The following is a 26,811-nucleotide window of genomic DNA, read 5'->3' as shown; positions in this document are numbered from 1 at the left end:
TTTAGTCATAAACAAAAGGCATGCCAAATTGATGCGATGGCACGTCGAGAAGCGGAAGGATGATAGAATGCTGAGACAACCCGCTGATTCTAAGCAGTGGAGAAACATTAGTAGGAAATATAAGAAGCCCTTTGCAGAAGATGTGAGGAATATAAGATTTGGATTGAGTACAGATGAGATGAATCTATTCGGCAACATGAGCAGTACTCATAGCACTTGGCTTGTAACTGTATGTATCTACAACCTTCCTTCTTGATTGTGTATGAAGCGGAAGTACCTTATGATGCTGGTACTGATACAAGGGCCAAGGTAACTTGACATTGATATTGATGTCTATGTGAAACCATTAGTGGAAGATATTGTAACACTACGGAAAGATGGTGTGAGGGTATAGGATGAATGCAAATGATAAAACTTCACCCACGCACAATGTTGTTCATAACAATCCAAGATTGGCTAGCCCTTGGTAACTTATAGGGCCATACTATCAAATGCATAGGGTGAATGCATGCATTGCTTGGATGAAACAGAGAGCTTGTGGCTGAAGAACATCCAAAAAAGGTGTACCTAGGTCATTGCAAATTTCTTCGCAAGGGTCACCTTTACCACAACAATAGGAGAGCTTTTGATGGGTAAGTTGAGACTCGACCACCTTCTAAGCATCGTGCTGGGAGATAGGTATATGAAATGGTAAAGGGACTTAGGGTTATCCTTAGAAAGGGACGTGGTAGTACATCGATTCTGAAATCTAATTTTAGAGCTCCTATGTTCAAAAAGAAATATGGTTTTTATGACTTAGCTTATTAGCCATATTTGGTGGTTTGACACAAAATCAATGTCATGCACATTGAGAAGAACGTGTGTGATAGCTTGATTAGTACATTACTAGATATACCTAGAAAAACAAAGGATACACTCCAAGCACAGAAGGACCTGTAACGTTCGAAACTCAGACATGATCTACATCCTAAAGATATGGAAGAAGACAACAAATATCTTGATCCCACTATCTACAGTCCAAGCATGGTGGAGAAAATTGCAATTTGTGAGTGCCTGCATGGAATCAAAGTTCCATCCGGTTACTCCGTTAACATAAAGAGACTAGTATACATGAAAGATTTAAAATTAATTGACATAAAGTCTCATGATTGTCATGCATAGATGCTTCCAATTGCAATTAGAGGTATTCTATTGCCGAAGGTTCGAAAGACTTAAAAATAAGACAAGTAGTGGGAAGTTGTCCCTAGTAGAAACACTATGTAGACTTCTTCGACGTGATTTATGTGGGCTTGTTCTCTCCTATAGTGTTTGCCCCATCCTCTGCAAGGTAATCCACCTTAACATGATGGTAATGGTCAACTGCCTCATCTACTTCAACCACAGTGTAGCCCTCTGGTATCGAACGTCCATGCAAAAGTTCATGGGCGCCACGAGGATAAGCCACGCCAGAAGCCACCTTGATGGTAATGTTCTTTGCACCTATGCGTAGTTCACATGGTGTCCGTGTTGTGATATGGTCCATGGGATAAGTGATGGAGTCAGCTCCTGGAACTCCTGTGAATGGATAGCTACTCCGAACCACCAGGGCTGGAGTGCACAACATTAGGAGATGCTGTTGGTTGTTCCTATTTGCTCCCAATGGTGTCCCATTCAAGCCTGATAGCTTCCTATACTGCTTGTCTTATTTTTACGTCTGTATGGCCACCCGACGCCAGCAGTGAAAGAGGTTTCACTACCGGTGGACTTCTAGGGCCAGTAGTGAAAGGGGTTTCACTGCCAGTCTAAGTCATGAGTAGGCAGTGAAGGTCCCATTTCATTGCTGGTCATCCTCTTGCGCTAGCAATGAAGGCCCTTTCCTATAAAAAAAAGAACAGATGCCTGCGCCCTTCGACACTTAGAATTTTTTCCCCTTTCGCGTAAGCCATCTGCCGAATCACCCCCCGACACCTACGCAGGAGCCCACGCTACCTTGTCGCCCCACACCGCCTCTGTCCTGTTGCTTGCGTCGCCTCTATCCCATCATCGACCTCCACCTCTATGCCACCACCACCTCTCGGATGCCACCTTGACTCTTCTACCATTGTCGAGACTCATGTTCATGGGAAGTTGAACCCCTACCACCTGGCCCTGCCGTCCCTTCCACTTGGAGGGTTGACCCCTCCCCGGAGTGCCACCCTACCCTATCATCCTTGTCCCACAACGTGGCCATCGACCTCCCCCGTGACACCACTACAACCTCCTCGTCGGCTTGCCAACACACCAACGAAGCCTGATGACCACCTACTTCTCTAGCTCCCCACCGCGCTCACCAATTGGTCTCTCCAAGGTAAGCAAGCCCTAGCCCACTTTCTGAGATGATGGTTATATGCATGATCATGATGAGGAGCTACATGATTTTTATATGTTGTGACGTGTTCTTGATTATGATCGACATCTATTTTAGGATATCATGTCCAGCTAATTTGTTCTATGCTTGATTTGTCCTTGGGACAGAATTGATTGAGTGCTTTGTGATGATTTGAAATGCGAAATCAGGCTTAGAGATACTCCAGTGGTTTTAGTCCCTTTTGCATGCTGTTTCAATGCCTAATCACCTGAATATTTTGTTTGGTAAAGCTGAATTGAGGTGCAGTCAGCTATTGTCTTAGTTTTGCTTCTGCTCTGTTATGCTACGTACTATTCTATTCACTTAATTTAGCTACTAGATTCTCTCTGTTACATGTTTGGCTAGCAGAATTTATTTGCTATTGGGCTTGCCGACTTGATTTTGTGGTTGTAGGAGACTTTGCCATTTTCTGGTGAACCCTTCACATATTTTGACTGTGCGAAGTATAGATTGATCAACTCAATACCTGTAGAGGGACTTTTATCACTTCTGCATTGTGCCCTTTGCCCAGTTAGTGAAGTAGTCTATTTGTCTAGCTAGGGAGCATTATCTGTCAGGTCTTGGAGCCAACTAGAATAATGATTCTGAGAGCTAGGATTAAGATCATCAATTCAGTCCAGTTTTATTGCAGTTTAATGTTGTGGTTTCAATTGCTTATGGTCATGGCACATGAGCTGCTATTGTTTTTCTTGCTAGAGGCTGATCTGGTCTTTCACTGCTGCTGAGAACTGCTTGATCTTGCTCTATGATGATACTCAAAACATGCTAAGAACAAATATATGCTTGCTTGATCTAGCTTATATTTACATGCTACGAACAGAAAGCTTGATCTAGCTTATAATTACTTGCTAAGTACAAATACTTGCTTGATCTAGCTTATATTTACCTGCTAAGAATAATTTCTCCCTTTTTCATCCCTCCTACTAATTCTCATTTTTGGAGAAAACCTTGGCCAAATGAATGGCTAGCTGTGACCTCCCTCCTATTTGTAGCACAAGGTGCTACATGCCTTCATGATTAAGTGTGAAAGAGCTTATGCAAAGCTGAGGGTGTTCTTTGTTGCCTTTTTGCTAAAAATGATAAGAACAAATGCTGCTCCTTCTCTCTCTCTGCTGCCTTTCTACTAAAAATGAAAAGAATAGATGATGTTCCTTCTCTCTCTTGCCTTTATGCTGATGTTGCTCCTTCTCTCTGCTATCTTTCTACTTAACATTATAAGAACATAAGCTCTTTTCTACCAGTTTGGGGCCTTTTATATATTTTTAGTTTTGGAAAAGATTTTCTTTGTTTTTCCATTCTTAGCCTCCTACTTTAAATGCTCTCTTGGGAGAAGCAAACATTTCTTTTGAAACACAACTCCTCCAAGTACTTTGGCCTTTGTCAGTTCAGATACTACTACTTGTACTTCAAAGATGAGGCCTAAAAAAAGTACTTTGGCCCTTGTCAAATAATCAATATTTTTATGAGGGCCCTTGGAATGGTCGGTTTCCTATTTTCTGGAAGTGAAATTACGTGATTTTCCGAGAGGGAAGAGAGGAAAAAGATCCAAGAGGGAAGTGAGGAAATTAGGGTTTAGAATATTTGCTAGAGTGAAAATCATGATAGGTGGGGGGGGGGGCAAATGTGTTGTATTATTTAATTATGTATATGAATTGTGTACAGACACAAAAAGATCATGGCAATGTACTTTTTTTGGTTAATTGTGGTCATAATGTACTCATTTACAATATTGTGTGTGTATTCATTCTCTCTATCGACTCCCTCCCGATTATCTTAGTCTTTCGACAGCCTCTCTCCCTCCTTGGTTGGCTTTCTCTCTATCTCCGTCCTTCCTCAACTCTCTATCTATAGAACACTCAACCGCTCGTCGTCATCGTGTGCAGAACTTCAGGAAGGGATGGCACCACCAGCTGCTAGCTCATCGCCATCGTACGCAGAACACTCAGGAATGTGGCTCCTCTGATCTGGCCCAGGTGCCGAAAGGAGATGTTCCACTGTCAAACATTGAAGAAGGTAGCTCGAGAACCTACCTCAACTTGAACTGAACAGACGCCAGTGAACGCGATGAGGTAATTCATAAGTAGATGAATGCATCTATTGTAAATATGATCATATATATTCTCAATACTTTTTTCACTTATGTAAAGATGCCTAATGCTCTGGAGGGTCACAACAATGATCAATCTCAGGAGTGGCATCATGTCCGAGGTCCCTCAAAGATGCCTAGGGGATGATTTTTCGTCACGGAGGTCTTACCAACTGGGGAACCAACTTCACTAGAGAAAGTTCTAGGGCTGTACAAATCAGTTTGTGGGTTAACTATTGAGGATCACATGCCCATCAGCTATAGATTGTGGATAAGAGATCGAGGTGATCCACACGTGGTTCCCGACTCAATCAAGAATGACATCTTGCGGCCCACCATATTAGGGAAGTTTGAGTTCCCTAAAGAGACAGATATGGAAGTAGATAAGCTTAAGCCACTAATGATTATGGGCCTTTTGTTTAAGGATTGGAAGGGCACAATGAATAGAACCTATGTGTAGAAAGGTGCAACACCATATTTCAGCAAATGATCGCAACTACAAGATCATTGGCAAGCCCTTGTGGAGTACAAGTTGTCCAAAGAAGCACAAAAGTTGAGTGAGACGAACAAAGAAAACTCCAAGAGGAATCATTACCCCCACAAAGTTGCCAGACATGGGTACATGAGGAAAGAATGGCAGTGGCAACAAGAGCTAGATGAATTGCGAGAGAAAGGTATCATACTTGAGATAGAGGGCTGGAGAGAATGATCGCGCTTCCTTTGTGGGAGGGGTGCTTCTTACTCGGCTGATGGAAGCTTATGCTTTACAACCTCCAAAGACCAGGAAGCAGAAATCCCAAAGTTGGATGTTAGATGGCTATTTGACTTGGGTAAACCTTTGGTCAAACTAGATATAGAAAATAACCTTACAAATCAATTGTGTCGATTACATCTCTGGTACTTGGAGTAGTCCAGGCAGGGTATACATGCATTCCTCGTAAGATATAGAGATGAAGATTTCCTTAACAAGGATGTCTACTTCTGGGTGAAATTCAAGTGCTTGTACGAATTGTACCAGGATGATGCCTTGGCATGTCCATAATCAAAACATGGACTCTATAAGTAACTTATGTATATAATTCACTTCTCTCTTTCATAGAATGGAGATCCACACATGCATACAAGAATTAGATAATAAAGTAGGATTCATCGATCTTGGGCTTGTCAACAAGGAACTTGTATAGACGAATCCAGACTTTACCGAAGACTAATTATTGAAGTGTCTGCTTCACCACACAAGACATTTGTACTCTTACCCTACAACTTTGAGTACGTGTTTGTGTGCTAGGGCATTATGCATTTATTGGTAACTCGATTCTACTACTAATTTACTATGATGATATATTTGTACAGTTTTCATTGGATCTTCCTTGTCATCCACCCAGACTTGAGTAAGATTATTGTCTTGGGCTCACAAAAGAGAGCTCAGTCAACTTACCAATACCTTATCAACATGCTAAATAGGTCAACTCGATCATTTAATCTTCACGCCGATTGCATCTAAGTTTAATCGGTATTCATATTCACGTATAGGGCATACACAAGATACTGCGAAAAGATTATTGTCTACTTTCCATACATGAAGCAGTATGATGTAAAAACCGACTTTCCGATACTTAGGAAATATTCATGTTTTGCATTTCCTACTAAATAAAAAAGTTCAATTCATTCCACTGACAAATCATTTTCTCTTAAAGTGTATGAGGCAGTCACCTGGCAACAATCTCTATGGGTTCTATGTTCTTAGTTTCATGCACACATTCAGCGAAGACGGAGAAGCTGTCATGTTTAATGATGTTGAGGTATGAAATTACATATCAATGCATTCTTTTCAATTTCTATACAAGTTCAAGCACTAATTCTTTTGATTCTTCAAACACAACGCTTCAAACCTTGCACATGTGTGATACTCCCTGCGGAAATACATGGCATTTAGGAACAGATCATTGGGTTCTTCATCGAACATGTTATCAATCCAAACAGCAAGTTTCATGAACCGACTGTACCATCACCATGTGAGGGACCTTCAGATAACACCATATCTTCTAGTAGAGAGTATGTGATAAGGATGAAGGCTACCAAAAACTTTGACATTGTATATATGTTCAAATGACAACATATTTCTTAATTCGACGCGCAACCTCCTTTCAGAGAGGACATCAACCTAGGTTTCATGGAAGACACCGACGAACCTCCCTATGTACACCGTGATCATAATGAAGGGTGGATCGTTAAGCCAGATTAAGTAGCTTTATTTTCATATTAATGAAGGACGTGAATTACTATGTACTAAGCCAAATTAAATAACTTTATTTGAATATTAATGAAGGACATGAATTACTATGTATTAATGTATTAATGTCGACCTAGGTTTCATTGTATGCATGTATTGAGAGGGAGAGAGAGACAGTGGGAGGGAGGAGAGAGAGGGTGAGGCAAAGCCTGTTGGCTCAATGCTTCAGTCAGCATTGATTCCATGGGCATCACTACCAACCGAAACCACCAGCGCTAGTGATTCCATGGGCGTCACTACCAATTGAAGCCATGAGTCGATAGTGATAAGCATCTTCACTGCCAGCGCCCTGGGCAAATAGTAATAGTCAAGTACTTTCACTGCCTGTTGCCCACAACCAGCTGAAAAACCGGCAATAAAGGGGGTTTACCGGCCAACAGTAAAGCGGATTTCTATAGTAGTGTCACTCGATTTACAGGGCTGAATTTTAACTTCACTACCAAGAGCAAAGACAATTATAGCTATGGATAGAGAAGAATGCAAGATACATGTAGAAAATATTGGAAAAATAACAGAAGGCCGACAATTCCTTATCACTGAAAATTCCAACCGAAGCACTAACCGAGTCACCTAAATCGGCGTTGAATGGGAGAAGGCGGTGTCCCAACCATAAGAGAGGATTAAATTTACTCATAGGTGGTGCACCTATACCGGCCTCGTGCATTGCCTCTGCGCTGGAGCTAGCGCTCATACGGGCCTGGGGACGAAGCCCGCCATCATCCGCGTCGGCCTGGCCATGGACGCCAACTTCAGGGATCCGCCTATAGCATGCATCCTGCCTGGATCTGTCGTGCATCTACATGTTGTGCATCCTCCTCGGTGATGGCAGCGGGGTAGCGGATGCGACAATGGAGGCGATGATACATCAGAAATAGCTTTTCTAGCACTGTTCAGGTGACAGGTACCGTGGGTTCAGACGTAGAGCGAACATTGCAGAAACCACAGTCTAGATCGGAGTCATGCAAATAACCATCCCCATGTGCTGCGGCAGTGTGGAGCAGGCCAGGGAGAACACACTGGTAGGAGGCTATTGCGGTGGAGGTAGGCGCAGGCAGGGAGTACAAGAAGTTCAGTAGTGGATGCTGGCCCAGCTATCTTTTCCGAGCACACACGAGCATTCGGTAGTTGGAAGCTAACACACAAACACACGCAAACATAAACACACGAAGAAAGGTAGCAAGAGAACACAACTACTATAAAAACTATTTTTCAAAACACTTAGGGTAATTTTCTACAGGCAGTTTATTTTAAAAATAACCTGAACAATTGGCGAGGGCCTCCTACGGTTACGGATCACCTGTAGAAATATATATTATCACAGGCTGTTCACAAAAGGAACCGCCTGTAAAAATGGTTATTTTCACAAGCGGTTCCTTATGTGAACCGCCTCTGGAAATAACCATTTATTAAAAAATTATAACTTTTGTATATGAAGTCGGATGAGGAAAAAATATATATGAAAATTGTAGCTCTCGATGAGATCTACAACTTTGTAGTTGAAAAGTTTTTCATTTGAAGTCATTTAGATGCCCAAATCATCGTTTGAAGTTTCAAACGATGATTTGGATATCTAAATTACTTCAAATGAAAAACTTTTCAACTACAAAGTTGTAGATCTCATCGAGGGCTACAATTATCATATTATCCTCATCAGACTTCGTATGAAAAAGTTATGAATTTTTAAAGATAAGTTGTCACTATTTTCACAGGCGGTTCCTTATGTGAACCGCCTGTAGAAATAACCATATTATCGCAGGCGGTCCCTTTAAGGAACTGCCTGTGGAAATGGGTGATAGCTTACTTTCAAAAATTCATAACTTTCTCATACGATGTCGGATGCGGATAAAGTTTATATGAAAACTATAGCCCTCAACGAGATCTACAACTTTGTAGTTGAAAAGTTTTTCATTTGAAGTCATTTACATACCCAAATAATCATTTAAAGTTTCGGATTGCAGATATCAAAAGAATTACATATGCTCATATGTTCAGTAGTCGTTCTCTGGTGTGATTGTGGGGAGGGTTCGCGCGACCCGACAGGTTTCGAGTTCGAGTGCCAAAAACCACGTAGTACGCGTATTTCGCGCGAAAAAACGCGTGACTTGTGACTTGCGACCGCGTGGGGTTCCTGGTCGGTCCAAAAAAATTTTGTTTGCTTTTTTCGGTTCAAAAAATATCGAATGAGGGACCGATTATCGCAGGCGGTCCGCTTAAGGAACCGACTGTGAAAATCAATTTCCACAGACGGTCTACTTAAGGAACCGTCTGTGGAAACCTATTTTCACAGGCGGTTCCTTAAGCGGTCCACTTAAGTGAACCGCCTGTGGTAATAGATTTCCACAGGCGGTCACTTTTGCGCATGTGGAAATCATTCATTTCTACAGGCCTTCGATCGCAGGTGAGTGCACTAAACGCCTGTGAAAACGAGTTACCACCCGCCTCTAGAAATAATTTTGTAGTAGTGCACGAAGGATTTTTTGCTCCTTAGCCTCACAGCTTTTCTGTTTTCTTCTCGTATTTAATTTTTAAACTAACACGGTTACATGCAAACGTGCTGACTGAAATGGCCGACTCCAACGCCACAATCCGCAGGACTCGCGCCATCCCATGACTTGGAACCGTGGCTCAACTAACACGACACAAAACTCAACAGCCTCAATGTGAACTAGCACATTTCTAATTGTATGCACAATTATCACTAACACAAACATAAACATCTAGAACATGCATGTACTAGACCATGCAACACGCACAACACGACTTCCTCAGACTCTGTATCAAAATTAACTAACATTTCACACCCTAATTTTGATATGGTTGCTCCATGATCATCGATCTTCACATGCTCCACCACTCGGCCAAATGCAAGACCTCAATCACATGCAAGAACACATGCATGTACACTCATCTTCTGGCTTCTCTTGATGCTGTTCTGCTCACACCGCTGCCGATCTATCCACTCTACCATGATGCCATACATGCATGCCAACCAAACCACTACTAGCCTGACCACAAGCCAGGCCGACGCTAACAAGTCACGCATCGAATTAACTAAACAACGCTGCAGATTTGCACCTGCTCGGATCCGACAGCTGGAACCAGTAGGGATGACATGGCTCAACTACATGCCGCCAACCCAAGGGGATTTAGATTATAAAGATAGACGGGACTCCGATATAGACATGACTCCTCTTTGTCCGAATATGTAAACTAGGATAGGAGGTACGACCAAGATAAGTTCTCTCGACTCCACTCAATTGAAGCCTACACTACTCATGGAGATTCAAGCTCTCAAAACTAGCTTGAAGAAATCGTCGAATAGTATAGGGTTTAGATCTAGACACTGTATATTGTAATCCCATTCTTGAGTTAATGCAAGGCTTAAGGCAATATATAGGACATAGAACTATTATCCTCTGGAAGGACTGAATCTGTCTATATTGCATGCCACTTTCTGATCTTACAATCAAGTGCCGGCCAGATAATTCCTACCCTGTACAAATACTGAATTGTTGTTTTTCCTAGTCCTTAACAAGATTTTACTAGATCAGACGACGACGTTGTTTCTAACATCGTTCCCCTCTTTGGAGGCATCATTTCAGTGTCACAGACTTCCACCTCTTCGTTACAGTGTGGGTGATGGTGTGTGGATTTGGATGCCTACGAGGTACTTTAGCTGTGGAATCCTCGTGCGAAGGCAACTTGTATATTGGCAGTGAGGACACTGTCGATCACCATCATGTTGTGTCGGCGTGGGGATATGTCCCTATTCTCTTCTCCCCATCAAGGTGATGAGGGGGATGGAATTTTGGGAACCAACAAGATCTGGTTGGGGCGCCGACATTCCTCTCGCTACATTGGTGTTAGAAATAGGCAAGTAACAGCAAGCAAGCGTCTAAACGCCAGGAAATGCATAGTGGTTTAGTTTTTTCTTTTTGTTGTTTTGGTCTCCTAAAGCTGATTTGATTTGGTTCTTTTAGTGATGCTTGTGTAATGATTAAATGCATGCTCGGTGTTTTGACTTTATGTTGGTACAAAGGCAGGGAGTTATACTTTCATTAACTAAAAAAAGAAACTAACTAAGCCACCTCTTCCATGCTTATGAGCAGCTTGCATGCATGAATAATCTCATGGAAATAACCATAGAAAAACCAAGACACACTATCACACACTACATGAAAAAACGTCAAGGGTGAGGGGTCATAAGTGACATGGTTGACGGGTCTCACACTCGTCACCCTGAACACATCACTGATGACTAGCCATTGGTAATAGGTAATAAAGGACATGATTGATGGGTCCCACACCCGTCACCCTAAACGCATCACTGATGACTAGTTATTGGTAACGGGTAAGGACCCGTTACCATTGAGGTCATCAGTGATGGGTCATAACCGTGACCCATCACTTATTAGTGTCTCCCATGCGTTGGGGCGGCAAACATAAGTGGCGGGTAACCTATTCACTTGTCATTTATGTCTATGATCTGTCACCTATAAGCGACTCCCATGTATAGGAGTGACAGACATAAGTGACGTGTAACCTATTCACCCGTCACTTATGTCCTAACATAAGTGACGGGTAATTAGGTTGCCCGTGACTTATGCCTATATAAGTGACGAATAACTTAGTTACCCATCACTTATGTGTAGGTTATCATGCTGGATTGACCTACTTCCTAGCTACATCCTGAAGCGTAGCTAGGATTTGGCAGCTGACTTCTCCCTGCAACAACAGCAACACCCAAATCCATATCAACAAACACTAGCTAGAATAGTATTGATCATAAAATCGTAAAGGTTACAAAGTTCCAATCAATTCATTACATAATCACAAATGTTACAAAGTGTTGATCAACTCATATTACATAAGACCTCACAACCTAGGGGTTCTATAGTGGAACTCACCATGTGGGTAGATGACTTCAGACACCAAGAACTCAGTGATCCATCGTTGAATCTCTGGGAGTGCACCATCGTTGATAAAAGAAGCTAAAAAATCCTATATAATTTGATGCGTAACCAATATCATGTTATCATAGAATTATACTAATTACTAAAATTAGTTAAGAATAATCTCATATTGAACTTACATCGGAGGATTTAATATCCTTCATGCGGAGTGTGAGTAGCATGTTCCACGCAACATAGAATCCGCTGGTGTTGCCCGATGGTTGTTGATGGCACTGCTGGAAAGAAAATTTAGTGTTAGATCAAAAAGAAAAAAATAACAACATAGAGTATTTAGTAATTAGTTTTGTAGCACTTACCACAAAGTCGGTCTTCTATGTCAGTCTATGGTCGTCTTTCTCATTGTAGTCAGGTTAAGCTCGAAGGTACTTGTCAAAAGCCCTGTATAAAGATGGATCGATTAGGGAGCATTTGAATATTAGAAAAGTTAAATATGTAAACTAAGTCAGGCAGAACTTAGGCATCGAGGAGTCCTTTTACAGTGTTGTAATCATGTTGTCTAAGTTTTTCTTTAGGTCCTACTGGTCTTGACGAGTCGAAGTAGAACACCAAGTCCCACTTGATGCAAATGACCAGTAAGATCTAATGGCCACCAGTATTGTGGGCGCCCATCAAGTACTGAATTTTGGAATACTGTTGCATTGCGTTGGCCACATGGTCCATAGTATAGCCAGGGTGAAGTTAGATGACCGATATTGTAATGGCCTCAGGGTCAAGACATGCGATGGAGTCCTTGTTTTTCTTTGTTTCTTTCATCAAGTGTCTACGAATAAGAACATAGTTAGATTCAAGATTTAGTGGTATTAATTCATGAATATTCAGTTTCAAGGGACTTACAATCTGAAGATCCGTAATAACGATATGTTTAGGCTATCAAGGTTGAAGAGGTCGTATAAGTCATTGAAACCCACAATGATATTTGTCTTCATTACTTAAGAGGTATCGTCATTTATACTGTACGACTATGGATCTGGCATTGCTGTCTCTAGAAGCCTGCATGTAGTAATTATGCAAGTCGACACATGCTTTTCACACCCTTGCTAGGCCATTTGTCGTCATCATGGGCTTCCCATATTGGAATTTCGTGTTGAAACTAGTCCACGCTGCTCCAATGTCCGTGGGCTTCTTTGCTGGTACAATGGCTTTTGACATCTTCGGTAAGTGCTTCTTAGAGCCTTTCTTCTTAGCCTCATTTTCATTCTTCTTTGGACTCTTTGGGGGAGACGGAATTGGATCTGGAAGCGAGGCTGCCGGATGCGGAGGTGAAGGCAGTGGAGCCAGCTTCTCTAGAGGAGGAGAAGGCAGCACCTTCTCTGGAAGTTGGGGGCACGGCAGTGGTGCACTTAGATCTTGTCTAGACTGGGATGTACTAAAGACCACAAAGTCGCCCCTGTTCCACTGAATCCTTTGACGAAGAGCTTCACCTAGAGTTGTGACTTCATCATTGGGGCGGGGGGGGGGGGGGCTCAAACATGTGATCGATGGCATTTGCTATGTACCATATCCACTGTAACCACGGCATAGCCTGCATGTATTGGGACCGTATGTAAGATACGGATGCCTGGAAACACCTGGCCTCTTGCAACCTTGATGTGATACCCACTAGGCCTGATTACAAGGTTACAAGGTGTGGGCCCTTCTAGCAGGTCAATCATATTCGGCTCAGTCACGACAGTAGCTACTTGTTGCTCAACCTCCTTAGATGCATAGCTACTCTTCCCTACAGCGCCGGGGCTAGCTTCCGCTGGCATGGAAATATGTATTTCCTATGATGCAAGCTGCTCCATGAAGTTTGCGTAAACTTTTCGGGTGATGTCCTATGTCAATACATCCACGTCCACTGTAGACCTCTTCCTCTTTTTATACATCCTAAGGTATTTGGGAAAGCTGTATTTCTAGCTCTGGGAACTTGATACACCTCGCACTCGACTTGGGTGCTGAGAGAACAACATGTTCCCTGACCCTGGTGAAAGAACCTTGGCTGCCTTTTCTTTAACTTTTTCTGTGACTGCCTGGGTTTTGTTGTTTGTGAATGTGATTTCTCCATTTTCGAACAGCTCAACCCTTTCATGCAAATATGGCCGCGATCGTCCTGGAAATTGCAACTAGGGATTCTCACGGCCTTCTCTGGCAAACTTTTCATCCTCTGCCTGCCATTTTGTCCTTTTCCTAGCGTACCAGGTTGCGTCGGTCCTATGGTTGTGCTTGTTCCTAGCCTGAAGCTGCTTCTTCTTCTCACTCTCCTTTTTGATCTTCTCTGCATTCTTCATCTGCACAAAAGCATCCCAATCTTCCTCTTTCAAGTGCTTGTAGCTCTCAAAGGGCACCACCCCTTTAGCCAAGTACTGATTGTCAAGCTTCGGTGAAGTTTTGCAATCACTTTCATTACTGCATTGACCGCGATGATCGTTTGATGCTCACTCATGTTTCCAGGGTACTCCAGATACTCCTTGATGACATTATCGAACAAGTCCATCTTCGCTTTGTCACTGAGATCATCGATCTTAGTCGTTATCGGCACCCTCTCGCGAGCAATGAGCCCTGCGACCTTCCGAAATCTATTCAGGGCCTTTTCATCCGTAGGAAGCCCGTCTGCATCGATTCACATGATGGTAACTTTGTCCATCGGCCACTATGTTTATGACCTTTCCTTTTGGGCTCGTGCACCACTACCAGCTGTCTGGCTTGGAGATTACGCTTCTGCCATCTAGAGAGAAAACAAACGGAGTTGACATAAACAAAAAATAAGCCTCCATTCAATAAGTTTAAAATGCATTGACTCATATCAATATCTCTTTGGTGAGATTGTATTCTTCGTCACTTGCTCGACGTCGGCTCTCTCACATCGGTGACGGGTTATGACTCACGTTGTGATACTTGCTTTCAGTGCTGCCCCTTTTTCTAATCAAGAACTAGAGATATTATGATCAGATCATGCTACACTTAGAAATTGCAATGATGACTACACAATTTGAGCAAAAAACATATTGATTGATCGTCTATGGATTACATGCACATATACACATATGTCGGATTGTAATTGGATTTAAACCATATATCTAGCTAGAGTACTCTACCAACAATATAATTAATTAGCTAACCACAGTGGACTGCTCTAAGCAGACTAGAAAGATTGGCAACCATTGGGCACATGTAGGACCTCATCTTGAACAAGAACTAATTAGCGCTCGAAAACTCATGTACATAGATCACTTATATTATATGAGGAAATTAGAGGAAATAGAAGGTCACGATGTGATATGATTGCATCAGTTGTGAGACGGGGGGTGTGTTCTAGGCCCCACCTTGCCTTGGGCATTAGCGCACAAGCACCAAACAAGGTCATATACACATATTTATGAGTATGCATAGCTGCATAAAGGAGTTTGGAAAACATTTGTTTCAATAGACATGAGTTGTGAATCCATTGCACACTATGTTGTGAAGCATAAACTCATTCATCATGTAAAGAGCTGAACTCCAGGAAGATATATCATAAATTGCTCTTAGATGGTTCTCTACAGCTGGCCTTGGAACAAAGAATGTTCTGCTCCCTGACTGTACTTTAATGATATCACAAATTGGACAAGATATTGAGATCACACCTAGATGTGGATCCAGAAAAAAGTAGTTCTCTGAATTGGCTACATCTCCTGGACAGAGCTGTTGTATAGGCACTAAAGCACTGAACTAATCAGACTTGCTGCTCTTTCTTACACCAAGCAAATAGAATGAGCTAGACCAAACATTACAACAGCACATGTCCAGGGCCGTAAACAAGAGGCAATAAACTGAGAACCACAAATTCTCAAAATTGTTATACATGAACTCATCAGAGATAAACAAAGAGCAATAATTAGCTACTGCCTATGCCAATCAGAAATCAGAGAAATAAACAGAGCCACATCTATTGTACTCAACTATCTAGCCCAATTTCAATTCATATCATCATCACCGAGCAATTACCCGCAAGCAACCTTACTGTCTAGATCAAAGAGGAGGAAAAACTATAGACAAACCGTACAAATTAATAGAGAGAGGGAAAAGAGGAGTGAAACTGAAATACTCACAGCGAGATCCAGGGAGGAGAAGACCGGAAGGAGAAAACTAGGGAGGAGGAGGTTAGGCAATGCATCGGGGACGATGATCTAGGGAGGAGAAGACTAGGGAGGCGCTGGTACGAGGAGACTGGGGAGGAGGAGGCCAAGCGGTGCGTCAGGGAGAAGGACGGGCAGCGCATCAGGGAGTCTGAGGCCGAGCGACGCCTTGGGTAGCTAGGAGGCCGGGCACACGCGTTAGGGAGGAGGAGGCCAGGCGACGTGTCGTGGAGGAGAAGGCAGGGTGGTACGTCAGGGACACGGAGGTCGGGCGGTGTCTCAGGTAGCTCGGAGGCCGGGTGCGCTAGTTGGGGAGGAAATCGGGGAGGAGGAGGCCAGGCATCGCGTCGGGGAGCAGGAGACCGGGGAGGAGGAGGCCAAGCGATGGAGAGGCTTTGGGTGTCGAACCCTAGCGCGGGCGGGCGGAGGAGGGAAAATGACTTAGAAAAAATGAGAGTGCTCACGCGCGGGAACTAGCTAGGGCTATATACATACAAGTCATAGGTGACATGTGATGAATGTCAACCGTCACCTATAACCATAACCTATCACCTATTATATGTCATAGGTGATGGGTGAGGATTCTCACCGTTACCTATAATCTTAACCCATCACCTATGATTTATAATAGGTGTCGGGTTAATAATATATGTCATAAGTTCAAATTCATAAATTGTTAAGTGGAAGAAAACCTAAAATTCGAATTAATATTACAAATTTGAAATTAATTCCTAAAATTCATTTCATAAATTCATAGTGTTACAAATTTGAAATTAATATTACAAATTAAAATAACTTGAAACCTAAAATTCAAATTTGACATATTAATATCTGACATTAATATTACAAATTTAATATATTTAAATTCAAATTTGACATTAATATTACAAATTTGACACTCAAATTCGAATTCGCATTTTTCGTGCTTTCTTGACATGGATCCCTTCGTTATGGTCGAAGCCCAGGTATGGAGTTTTCTTGCTTGGTGAAAGGCATAGCACGATTGAAGTAGCAAAAGGGGTATTTCATCGAACTAATTGAACTCCTCTTCATTAATGACGTTTGCAATTCTGACGATGCGTCTTTTCCCAGCGAGAACCACATGATGTTTCTTCTTTGTTGTGTCAGTCACATAAAAGACTTGGCGAAAATCTTTAGCGAGTACGAAGGGTTCAGACTTATATCTGACATGTTTGAGATCAATGCTAGTGAATCCATATTTGTCATTAGTGACGCCCTTTGCCCCATTATCCAACGGTACCGAAATAGGGCTACCTTGAATCCCAAGTAGTTCAGCTCCCATATCTCCTCTATTTAACCGTAGTATGTGCCCCTTTGTATATCATTGTCATAAGCATCTATATAGACACCACAGTTCTAGTATATGCTCTTCTCATATTGGGATGCTATGTAAAATATGTATCCATTTATATCGTACCCTTGATATGTCATAATTGTGTATATAGGGCCTGATGCCAGTTTTTTTTTATCAATGCACTTGTAGGATTACTCGATTGGCTAATACGATCTCGAAATCAAGTCGTGAACCTTCGCATATGTTGCCTCGCAACCCAAGCTTCAGTTTGCCCCAGATTCTCTTCAAGTAGCATCTACTTGTGCTCATCGACATATGGGCACACTTCGCTAATTTGTTGCAGCACGAGGAAATGAGATTAGTCGTATGCCTTTTGATCAGGACTTATTGCAATCTTCCCTAGGACCCCTACACCTATGAGCCTCCCCTCATGGAGAGACTTAGGCACGCCAATTGGATTATTTAGGTTAATGTAATTAATAGACTAATCCAATGCCTCCTCCATTGCGTAACCCTCCACGATGCATCCCTCAGTAAAGGTTCAATTCTTACGTACGACTTGAGAATTCCCATATATCTCTCATATGGAAACATGTGATGTAGGAACATGGGGCCAAGGTAGTATATCTCATTCACAGGGTGGGCAGTGAGATGTACCAAGATATCGAAAAAGGATGGTGGGAAAAATACCTCAAGAATACATAGAGTCAAAGTGTCTGTTTTCTAGCTCCTCCAGCAAGTTTGGATGGAGCACATTTTGTTTAATTGCATTGAAGAAAAAGCACAGGTTCAGGATAGCCTCACGAACCTTAATTGGGAGGATGTTCCTAATAGCTACCGCAAGCAGTGATGTCATCATCACATGGCAATCATGGGACTTCATCAAAGCGAAATTCATTTTCAGCTCCTTCACTGAAACAAGTCTTGCGATATTGGATGAGTAACTAGAGGGAACTTTTGAACTGTGCAAAAACTCACAGAATTCTTTTTTCTCCTTCTTGGAGATAGTGATAGCTGCTGGGATAGGTGTTTTCCTTTGTCCGTATAATGTGCATGGAGCTCCTGTCTTAAGCCCATTTCTTCAAAGTTAGTTCGTGCGTTCTCATGATCCTTTCCTTTTCCCTTCTTTTGGAGCAATGTACCGATCAGACTCTCGCAGATATTCTTCTTTACATGCATGTTGTTGATAGAGTGGCGAACATCTAATTTTTCCAATACTCTAGCTCGAATATTCTTGTTCCACATTCCTAACTGTTCATCATCTTTGGAGGATTGTTTTCGCTTGCCAGTTACAACATTGATATTCTTAACCTGATTGTGGACATCTTCCCCGCTAAAATGCCTTAGAGGTAACATTTTCTCCCTTGTGTTATCGAACTGCTTGTCTATGTTTCGGTACGGGTGCTTCCTGGGAAGGAAACATCGATGCTGCATGTATACTATTTCTTTGAATTGTTCAACCTCAAACTGCATGTGTCATCTAAGCAATGGAGGCAAGCTTCCTTTTCTTTTGCTCTGACCTGACAAGTTACAAAATGCTGGCAAATCGTTGATGGTGACGAACCACATGGCATGCAAGGTAAAGTACTCTTGCTTGTACTGATCCCAAACCTTGATGCTTTCTTACCAGAGTTTCTTAAGATCATTGACTAAAGGCCTGAGGTACACATTGATATCGTTGCTAGATTGTTTAGGTCCTGATATCAATATCGACAACATAATGTATTTCCACTTATTACAAAGCCAGGGTGGAAGGTTGTAGATCGACAATACAACAGACCAGGTGCTATATGAGGTATTCATGTTACTGAATGGGTTCATGCCATTTGTGGTCATAGCAAACCTAATATTTCTCAATTTTTCTGTGAACCAACCAAATGTGGAATCAACGATTCACTACTAAGCGGAATCCGCCAGGTGCCGTATCATTGCGTCGTTCTTACGACCCTCCTTATACCAACGCACCAATTGGCCTCATTTATGTTGGCAAACAAATATTTCAGACGGGGAATTACAGGAAAATACCACACCACCTTCCTAGGAGGCCCTTTACTTTTCTTGCCTCCATCCCCGTCACCACCGTCATTTCTATGCTTATATCGATGGGTTCCACAAACGGGGCATTGATCCAACTCTGCATACTCTTCACGAAACAAGATACAATCCTGCTTACATGCATGTATTTTTTTCTATTTCTAGTCATAAATGACAAATTATCTTCTTTGCATCATAGACGCCCTTGGGCACCAAGTTCCTCTCCGGCAGCATGTCCTTTAGTAGATCTAGCAATGCTTCGAAACTATTGTAAATCCAACCATGGGTTGCCTACAGCTGTAGAAGCTTTATGTTTTCAAATATCTATGTGTACTTCTCCTTACAGTTGGGATAAAGGGGTTTCTTGAATCCTGCACAAATTCCTAGAATCTAGCAAACTCACTATTGTTATACTCATCATACCGCTCGACATCCCGCACCATCTGGTCCATATTCTCCACAAAATCCTCGAGATCATTATCATTAAAACATAATATGTCACTCGAGATCATTATGACCATGTTATAAGTGACGGGTGTAGTTATTAACCGTCACTCATGTCATAGGTGACGGGTAATATTATGACCCGTCACCTTTTACCTGATATCTGTGACGGGTCTATACTCTATCGTGACCCGAGGCGACATAAGTGACGGGTTGTGTAATGACCTGTCACTAAATTGTGTCTCCTTTGTCCGTTTTTCACCTAGTGACAAAATCATTGAAAGCAAACAGTATGTCACAGATGGTTATTTAGTAGCTGTCACAGACTAAATATCCTCAGACAGTTGCTAAGATAGACATGTCTGTAATAAGCCATACATCTAGGTGCGCATGAACGTGCATACAGTTTTTATAAATCCGTCTGTTTCTATCATGTAGATAGAGACGACTTTTAGAAAAATATGTCTGTGATATTATCACAGATGGTTTCTTGTAAGATCTGTCTATGTCTAGTCGGTAGACACAGACGGATTTTACAAATACCTGTCTGTATTTAAAGACCGGTGAACATTTTCAAATTTAACCGCCCATCTCCCCTAGCTCTTTTGGCTTCCAACACACGCAAACTGCTTGTCTCCTAAGGTCCTCAATATAGAGTGACAAGGAGTGTTCTTCTTCCTCACTTGCCATATCCAAGTGTTTCATTGCATTGAGAAGCAAGGAGTGTTTTGCGTTCTCACTCTCCATCTGCATCGGAGAAGCTAGATCTCAGTGGGGGTCAAATCCCTTTCACTGTACTGAGGTGAGTATCATATGGTTCCTTTCACTGCACTAAGGTGTTCATTGCTTCAATCTATGCAACTGATGGTACAAACTTATTTCCATCATAAATCTACAATAGCGCAATTCACGGCATTTAAGATTTTGCAGGATGGGGTTGTCCCTATAGCAGCTTTGACGTCTCAAATGCTTGGCGTCGACTTCGGCCCGACAGAGTTCGTATTCTTTGCCGCTGTGAAGGCCCCCTCCATCAACCCTATGTACGCCGTCATTCGCATTCTCCATTTCGTTCTACCAGATGGAAATTTCTCCATTGTTGTTCGTCAGAATAGAGACATTTTTGTCAACTGCAAGATATGCCTGAATGTCCATTTGTTGCTGAACCATGGCTGGTAGTTAGGTAGCAACGTAATCTAGTTCAGATTGATGCATGAGATCGTAAAGGTGCAGCCAAATCTGGATGGCTGCGAGCTGCTAATTGAAGATGATTCTTGGGTTGATATTGTGATGAAACACAAGAGGCTAAGATAATGTCTATCATCTCATATTTTTGAAAGACGTTGATCTACCCAAGTTTGTCGATCACTTTTTGTCTTTTTGGAAGACGACATCGCCATGATATCAATCATTTCATCCTTTTTGAATACGTCATCGACCAATAATGATGTATAGCTAGCTAGGTTTATGTGTTGTGAACAATGTATGATTTGTATCTGTGTGACGTTCTTAATCTTTGTGATATATATGTAAATGTCAGTATTTTGTGTTCTGAATAATGTGTGATTGATGTTCTGAATAATATGTCAATGTGTTTAATTTGATAATCATAAAGTGTGTATCTGTGTAACCGTTTCCCCCGTATAAACAAATTTGCTTCCTGGCTCTGTGACAATAAACACAGACGGGTGCAAACATAAATGGTTTTTAAAAAAATTCATCTATGACAATAAACACAGATGGGCGTAAACCAAACCCATCTGTGACTCCTAGTTATCATAGACAGGTTCAAAGAAACACCATCTATGACTCTTACTTCGCACAAACGGTTATTTAGAAAATCCGTCTGTGTGTAAGTGTATTGCAGGTGGTTCTGAAACTGTCCATAATAAACTCGATAGCAAAGACATTTATGCAGAGATGAAACCGATAACCATATATGATAGGGTTTTAAATCCGTTTGTAATAACCTGTTCTGGGATAGTGACACCAGAAGCAATTAAAGATAACATGCATCCGGCGAGCATTTCAGAGCCGCTCCTCACACGGTTCTTTTTATGGCGCATCTGTGGCATGATTCACGATGAAGAGATTCTCCATCTCTAGCAAGGGTTCGGTGAGGTTAGGGTTGGGGGTACGGGTTCACAAGGGGCTAATAACTTTATAGAGAAGGCCGAGGAGGTAGGGTGGTCCGTGGTAGTGGCAGCTGGCAATGACTGGGGCTGCGGGGGCGGCACTAGCTACGGTGGTGGAGGACATGTAGTAGGCAAGGACAAGGCAGGGGTGACTAATCGACGATCCATCAAAGATGGGTTAGTGTGGCTTCAGCAGACGATGGCCAATCCAGCACGAGAGCCACCAAAGACGAGGAAGGAGGCCAGGGTGGGAGCAAGGGCACGGTTCATAAGCTTGACAGAAGAGAGGAAGGAGGGGGTGAGGCAGCGGCGTGTTGGGAGTTGGCAGGGAGCGGATCTGGAGTCGGTGTAGGGAAGCGAAGGGGGAAAAAACGGGTGCTGGAGTGGGGGAAACACTGGAACACACCGTATAGACTGCCCAAAGAAGAAAAAGAAACCAATGAAGTTTATGATCCCGTGGGATCATACCAATAAATGCAAAATGATGGAAAAATTTAAAAGTGTTTTGAAAATCATGGCATGGAACCAAAAAGCAACAAGAAAACATGGTGTACGGAATGTATTATATATCTGTGAGCACCTTTATTAGCATGGCTTAGCTAGGCCCGAACTAACTGAGACCTGATCTTTTAAGTGGCTAAAAAAAAATAAACTTGAACATATATACCATAACTACTCCTTCAAGGACATGTTAAATAGTCATGAATGATCATGAATCATAACTTCACTACATCAAAATTCGAACCAAGTATCGGACAGGATATTCATCCTGTGTGATGCATATAACAATCCATGCATCTAGCTGTCACGTTGATCGTGAGCAGAGAAGATGGCGTCCATGCTGCTCCCCCTGCTGCTGCCGGAGTTGAACATGACGTCGGCGAGGTCCACCACCGGGTAATCAGTCTCCCTCCCTGAGGTGGGCACGTTCACCTGCGCGCTGCTTCCCTCCCCGGTACTGGTGCCAGCTCCGACGAGGCTTGACGACATCCAGCTGAACCCGAGCTGTATGGACGTGGACAGCGCCGGTGGAGGATGCTCGGCGGCCGCCATGACGAGGTCCTGGGCGAGCATGGCTGCCGAGCTAGTCGGGGAGTTTGTTGCGGTGTTGGCGGCGGTGGTGGCGGTCGCAGCAGGGGCGGGGAGGGTGAGCAGTGGCGTTGTGGAGGTGAGGCAGGTGTGGTTGCCGCAGTATGTGACTTCGTACACGAATGGGTCGTAGTCCAGGCGCTGCACCTTCTTCTTGGCCTCGCACCCGTAGTAGTTCTTGTGAGTGCACCTGTAGTAGCTCCTGTGGATAGGAACATGCGTATTAATCACTTTTAGGGTCTGTTTATTTCAGCTGGAGATTCTGAAAAGCAGTTTATAGAAGTTGGATTGTGAAAAGCTGGATTGTAAAAAGCTGGATTGTAAAAAGCTTTTAGATTGTAGATTTTAAAAAACTTTGATGGACAGTTTAATAAAATAGACTTTCACAATTTATCAAAAACTGAGAAAAAACAGCTTCTCAGATTCCCACAATCCAAGCAGCAGATTTTAAAAAGCTATAACTAAAAATTGTCTGTTTGTTTCAACTTCAGATTGTAAAAACTAAAAGCCACAATCCGAAGCTGAAACAAACAGACCCTTACTCGATCACCACCCCGATGCATGCATCTATTGATTTTCTTTGATGAAACTTGAGGGTTTCCCCTGCAGATTATATATTAAAAAGTTTAAAGAGTACAAAGGAAAGAAACGGAAAAACTACGAGAAAGACTCTAGCCAATTTATAAGACTTGGAAGTATTTTCTTTTTTTGCCCTATGGATCTGCATCGATCTATTGATTAACGCAGTTTAAAAATCAAATTATATCGGCTGCTGTAACAAAGAAAATACGTATTTTGCATGCATATTGGGGCCGGTAACCTTAATTTTTCTGTAGCACATATATAGCTTTTAACAAAGAATTTTTTTTCTTGCGATCTAAAATAAATGATTTATCACAGGATAAGATTTTGCCTTTGTAGTGTTTTCATGCACGGTTTCTTCTGTGGTGGGGAGTACAGGAGACCTCTTACTTACGACCCATGGTACATGAAGTAGACCTGACATGATTTTGTCTAATCACTTAATTTCCTGGCGTACACATGGACAGTATTCGCACGAGCCAAGTGAAACAGAAGACAAAACAAATGGGAGTCACCAATCATGCAACATTACTACAACTCTGCCCCTCTGTACTTGCTGCCCTTGAGTTGGGAAAGTGAAGGCGCAATGCAAACCGATGTCAAATGTGAATGACCATAACCATGCAAGCATAGAAAAATGGTGTGAAAGCTTGCTTAGTGACTTGAATTTCCATATCAGAGACTAACTGGCGTGCATACATACATATCATAGTAGCAAGTAGACAGTTATGTACCATGAATGCATGAGGACATGTGAGATACATCAAATTCAGCGATTCAAGCTGTATAATATTACTCTATCGTACCTACGTTCCTTTCGTTAATTGTAGTACTATAGTTAAGTAACATATCATGAAGTTCTATTTAAGATATAATTAATCGAGTTTTTTTATCTTGTATTTTACAAAATTCTTGCGTCCCAAAGATGCACTGAAAACCTCTAAAAAAAAAGATGCACGGAAAATGTGCATACCTGGGATATCGGGAGCCGAGGATATCCTTCTGTCCATACTTGCGCCACGTGTATCCGTCATCGGGTGGCAGCTCCGTGTTGCCCGTCCGCTGCGCCGGAACCATCACGGTCATCCTCTCCCCACTCTCCCTCCTGCAATTAATCACCAAAACAAAAACAAAGAACATCATTAATTAGTTGAACAATCTCTTTCACAAAGTAGCAACATAATCGTCCTAAAGATTTTTTAATGAGCATCAACAACTCCTAATCGATCGCGCCATGAAAACCCTCGTGTAACTTCTCTATAACGCCTCATGACTTGGCACGCAATTCTTAGAGAGCGTCACACGTCGGCGTCGCAATCGGAGAACAAATACCAGATGCGTGCGTGGAAAATTCCCTGGCGTTTCCATGCCATGACGTGGTAAAAGATCTCCGTCCAGGGTTTGAACTCTTGACCGCCAAAACTAACGAGCAGCTAGGCCAGGTCGAACCCTAACGTACGCCAAGTCCCGGGACAGTACGTACCTCCTCCGGCCCTGCCGTGGCTGCACCGGCGGAGACCGCCGCCTCACCGGGACGCCAGAGGACCCAGCACCGTCCGCTCCGGCGCGGATCTCGGGAGCTTGCGCGCCCAACGCGTCCGCGCCGAGCGTGTGGAATGGCTCCAGCAACTGGTGCCCCAGCTGCGGCGACGGCACCTTAGGAACAACGAGGAACCGGTTGTCGCCGGCCTCCTGATCCGGGAAGCTCAGGCGGAGGAGATTCTGGCCGGCGAAGGGAGGAGGCTCCGCACCGTGGGGGTGCAACATGCGGATGACCCCGATGTAGGCGCGGACAATGCTGTGGCAGCGCTCGGCGAGGTAGGCCGGGTCGTTCTGGGTCGCCGGGAGCTCGCTCATGAGCTCCTCGGCGAGCCGGAACGCCTCGTGGATCTGCGACAGCGCGTCGTCCATCGGTCCCAGCTCGTTGCGGACCGTCCTTGTGCTGTCCCGATGACCAAGTAGCAGTGCCAATGGAGGAGCTGGGTGAGGTGAAAGGACGTGCATGAACGATCGATTGTGTGCTTTTGTGATCGTGAGTTGGGCTGGCTATGTGTGTCGTCTGAGGTTAAGTATATAGCTCTAAGGATTTGTGTTACATGGCATGGGAGGAGCTAGGATCTAGTATATAAGAAATAACGGGGAGGAGACTCACTATCTGCGGTAAGAAAGTGCGAAAGTAAGAACGGGTCATTGGTCATGGTGATTAGCGAGTAAATTATGAACGTAATTAATTGTTGGTTGCTGCTGATGTGGTCACTTTCTCACTGCTCTCGGTTCGTTGGGTCATGGGGAAGACCATGGAAGTTGAAAAGGGCATTCAACATGGAAGGATCTTAATTCCGGCCCACATAGATCTTTTCCCGTTCTTTGGCTGACGTCTTCGTAGAACTTTTCCTTTGAAGAGTCACCCGCAAAGAGCCAAAGGTGAGAGAGCCACACGTACCGCTGGTACCGTTTCGGCCTATAGCTACCAAGTTCCAGCTCGTTGGGGGCAAAGATAGTCGTCGGTTCATGCCATCCTGAGGATATATGCTAATTATCCATTCAAAAAACAATTTATCCTATTTTCTAAGGCGAGGATATATGCTAGCTAGTTTTGTCAGAAGCTGCAAGTGACAATTGTTACGAATATATGATCAAAAGGGCAACCGCCCATGGCGATTATGACTGTAAACAGGTGTCTCCCCACAGCAAGACACCCCATGTATATGTATGTATGATGAGATCAGTGAATGAAACATTCGATTGAATCTCCCTGACTGTCATTTTGGTCCATTGTTCTATTGATCCATAACACGTTATCACGCACGCACATTGTATACCCGATCGCTATTCGGCCTTCAATAAATCAGAGAGCACAGAGGAGCAACAAAAGGAGATAGCATCACAATTTGAAGGTAAGAACATGGGGGATTCACCACGCACTTACCCGATGTCACTGGAGACTGCTTTGCTCCTAGTCCTTCGTCTTGGTTGCCGGCCTCCAAGCCCATTCAGGCACCGGTGCCACCACCATCATCATCACCAACATCAGCGGCGCCATCAACCTCCTTAGCTGGTCACCAGACGTGAGCGACACCGCACCATAGTCGCACCTGCCTTTGTTGCACACCACCAGCATCGTCCTCGAGGCTCCTTGATGGGCCTCACTACTGTAGAACCCCCTATCAGTGCCGGCTCCAAAACCCCATCACTGTCGGTTTTGGAGCTGACAGTGAGTAACAGGCAGTGATAGTCGGCAACTATCATTACCGGCGAGGAGACCAGCAGTGAAAGTGTTTTCACTACCGGCTGAAGGCTCCAACCGGCAGTGATGCCTGGGAATCACTGTTGGCTGGTGGTTTCAACCGGCAGTGATTCCCAAGGCATCACTACCGTCTAGA

General features: G+C 43.2%; 1 protein-coding gene across 1 annotated transcript; it reads right to left on the bottom strand.

Moving 5' to 3' along the window:
- Nucleotides 1-22,308: 22,308 nt before the first annotated feature.
- On the bottom strand, nucleotides 22,309-25,566 carry LOC133885140 (probable WRKY transcription factor 47). The gene is made up of 3 exons (XM_062324794.1): nucleotides 24,912-25,566; nucleotides 24,402-24,533; nucleotides 22,309-23,048 (listed from the first exon to the last, which is right to left on the bottom strand). The coding sequence occupies exons 1-3, from the start codon at nucleotides 25,430-25,432 to the stop codon at nucleotides 22,556-22,558; spliced, it is 1,146 nt and encodes a 381-aa protein (XP_062180778.1). The 5' UTR covers nucleotides 25,433-25,566; the 3' UTR covers nucleotides 22,309-22,555.
- Between the last annotated feature and the right edge of the window lie 1,245 nt (nucleotides 25,567-26,811).

The sequence above is a fragment of the Phragmites australis genome, chromosome 11 (genome assembly GCF_958298935.1).
Source record: "Phragmites australis chromosome 11, lpPhrAust1.1, whole genome shotgun sequence".
Classification (NCBI taxonomy): domain Eukaryota; kingdom Viridiplantae; phylum Streptophyta; class Magnoliopsida; order Poales; family Poaceae; genus Phragmites; species Phragmites australis.
Note: the sequence above shows the minus strand (reverse complement) of the source record. Positions and strands in the feature narration are given on the sequence as shown.

Coding starts and splice junctions, on each gene's coding strand:
- LOC133885140 (XM_062324794.1), bottom strand. CDS start 25,432: ATGCACGTCCTTTCACCTCACCCAGCTCCTCCATTGGCACTGCTACTT. Junction 24,534..24,911: donor CCACGGCAGGGCCGGAGGAG/GTACGTACTGTC, acceptor GATTAATTGCAG/GAGGGAGAGTGGGGAGAGGA. Junction 23,049..24,401: donor CTCGGCTCCCGATATCCCAG/GTATGCACATTT, acceptor TCCTATCCACAG/GAGCTACTACAGGTGCACTC.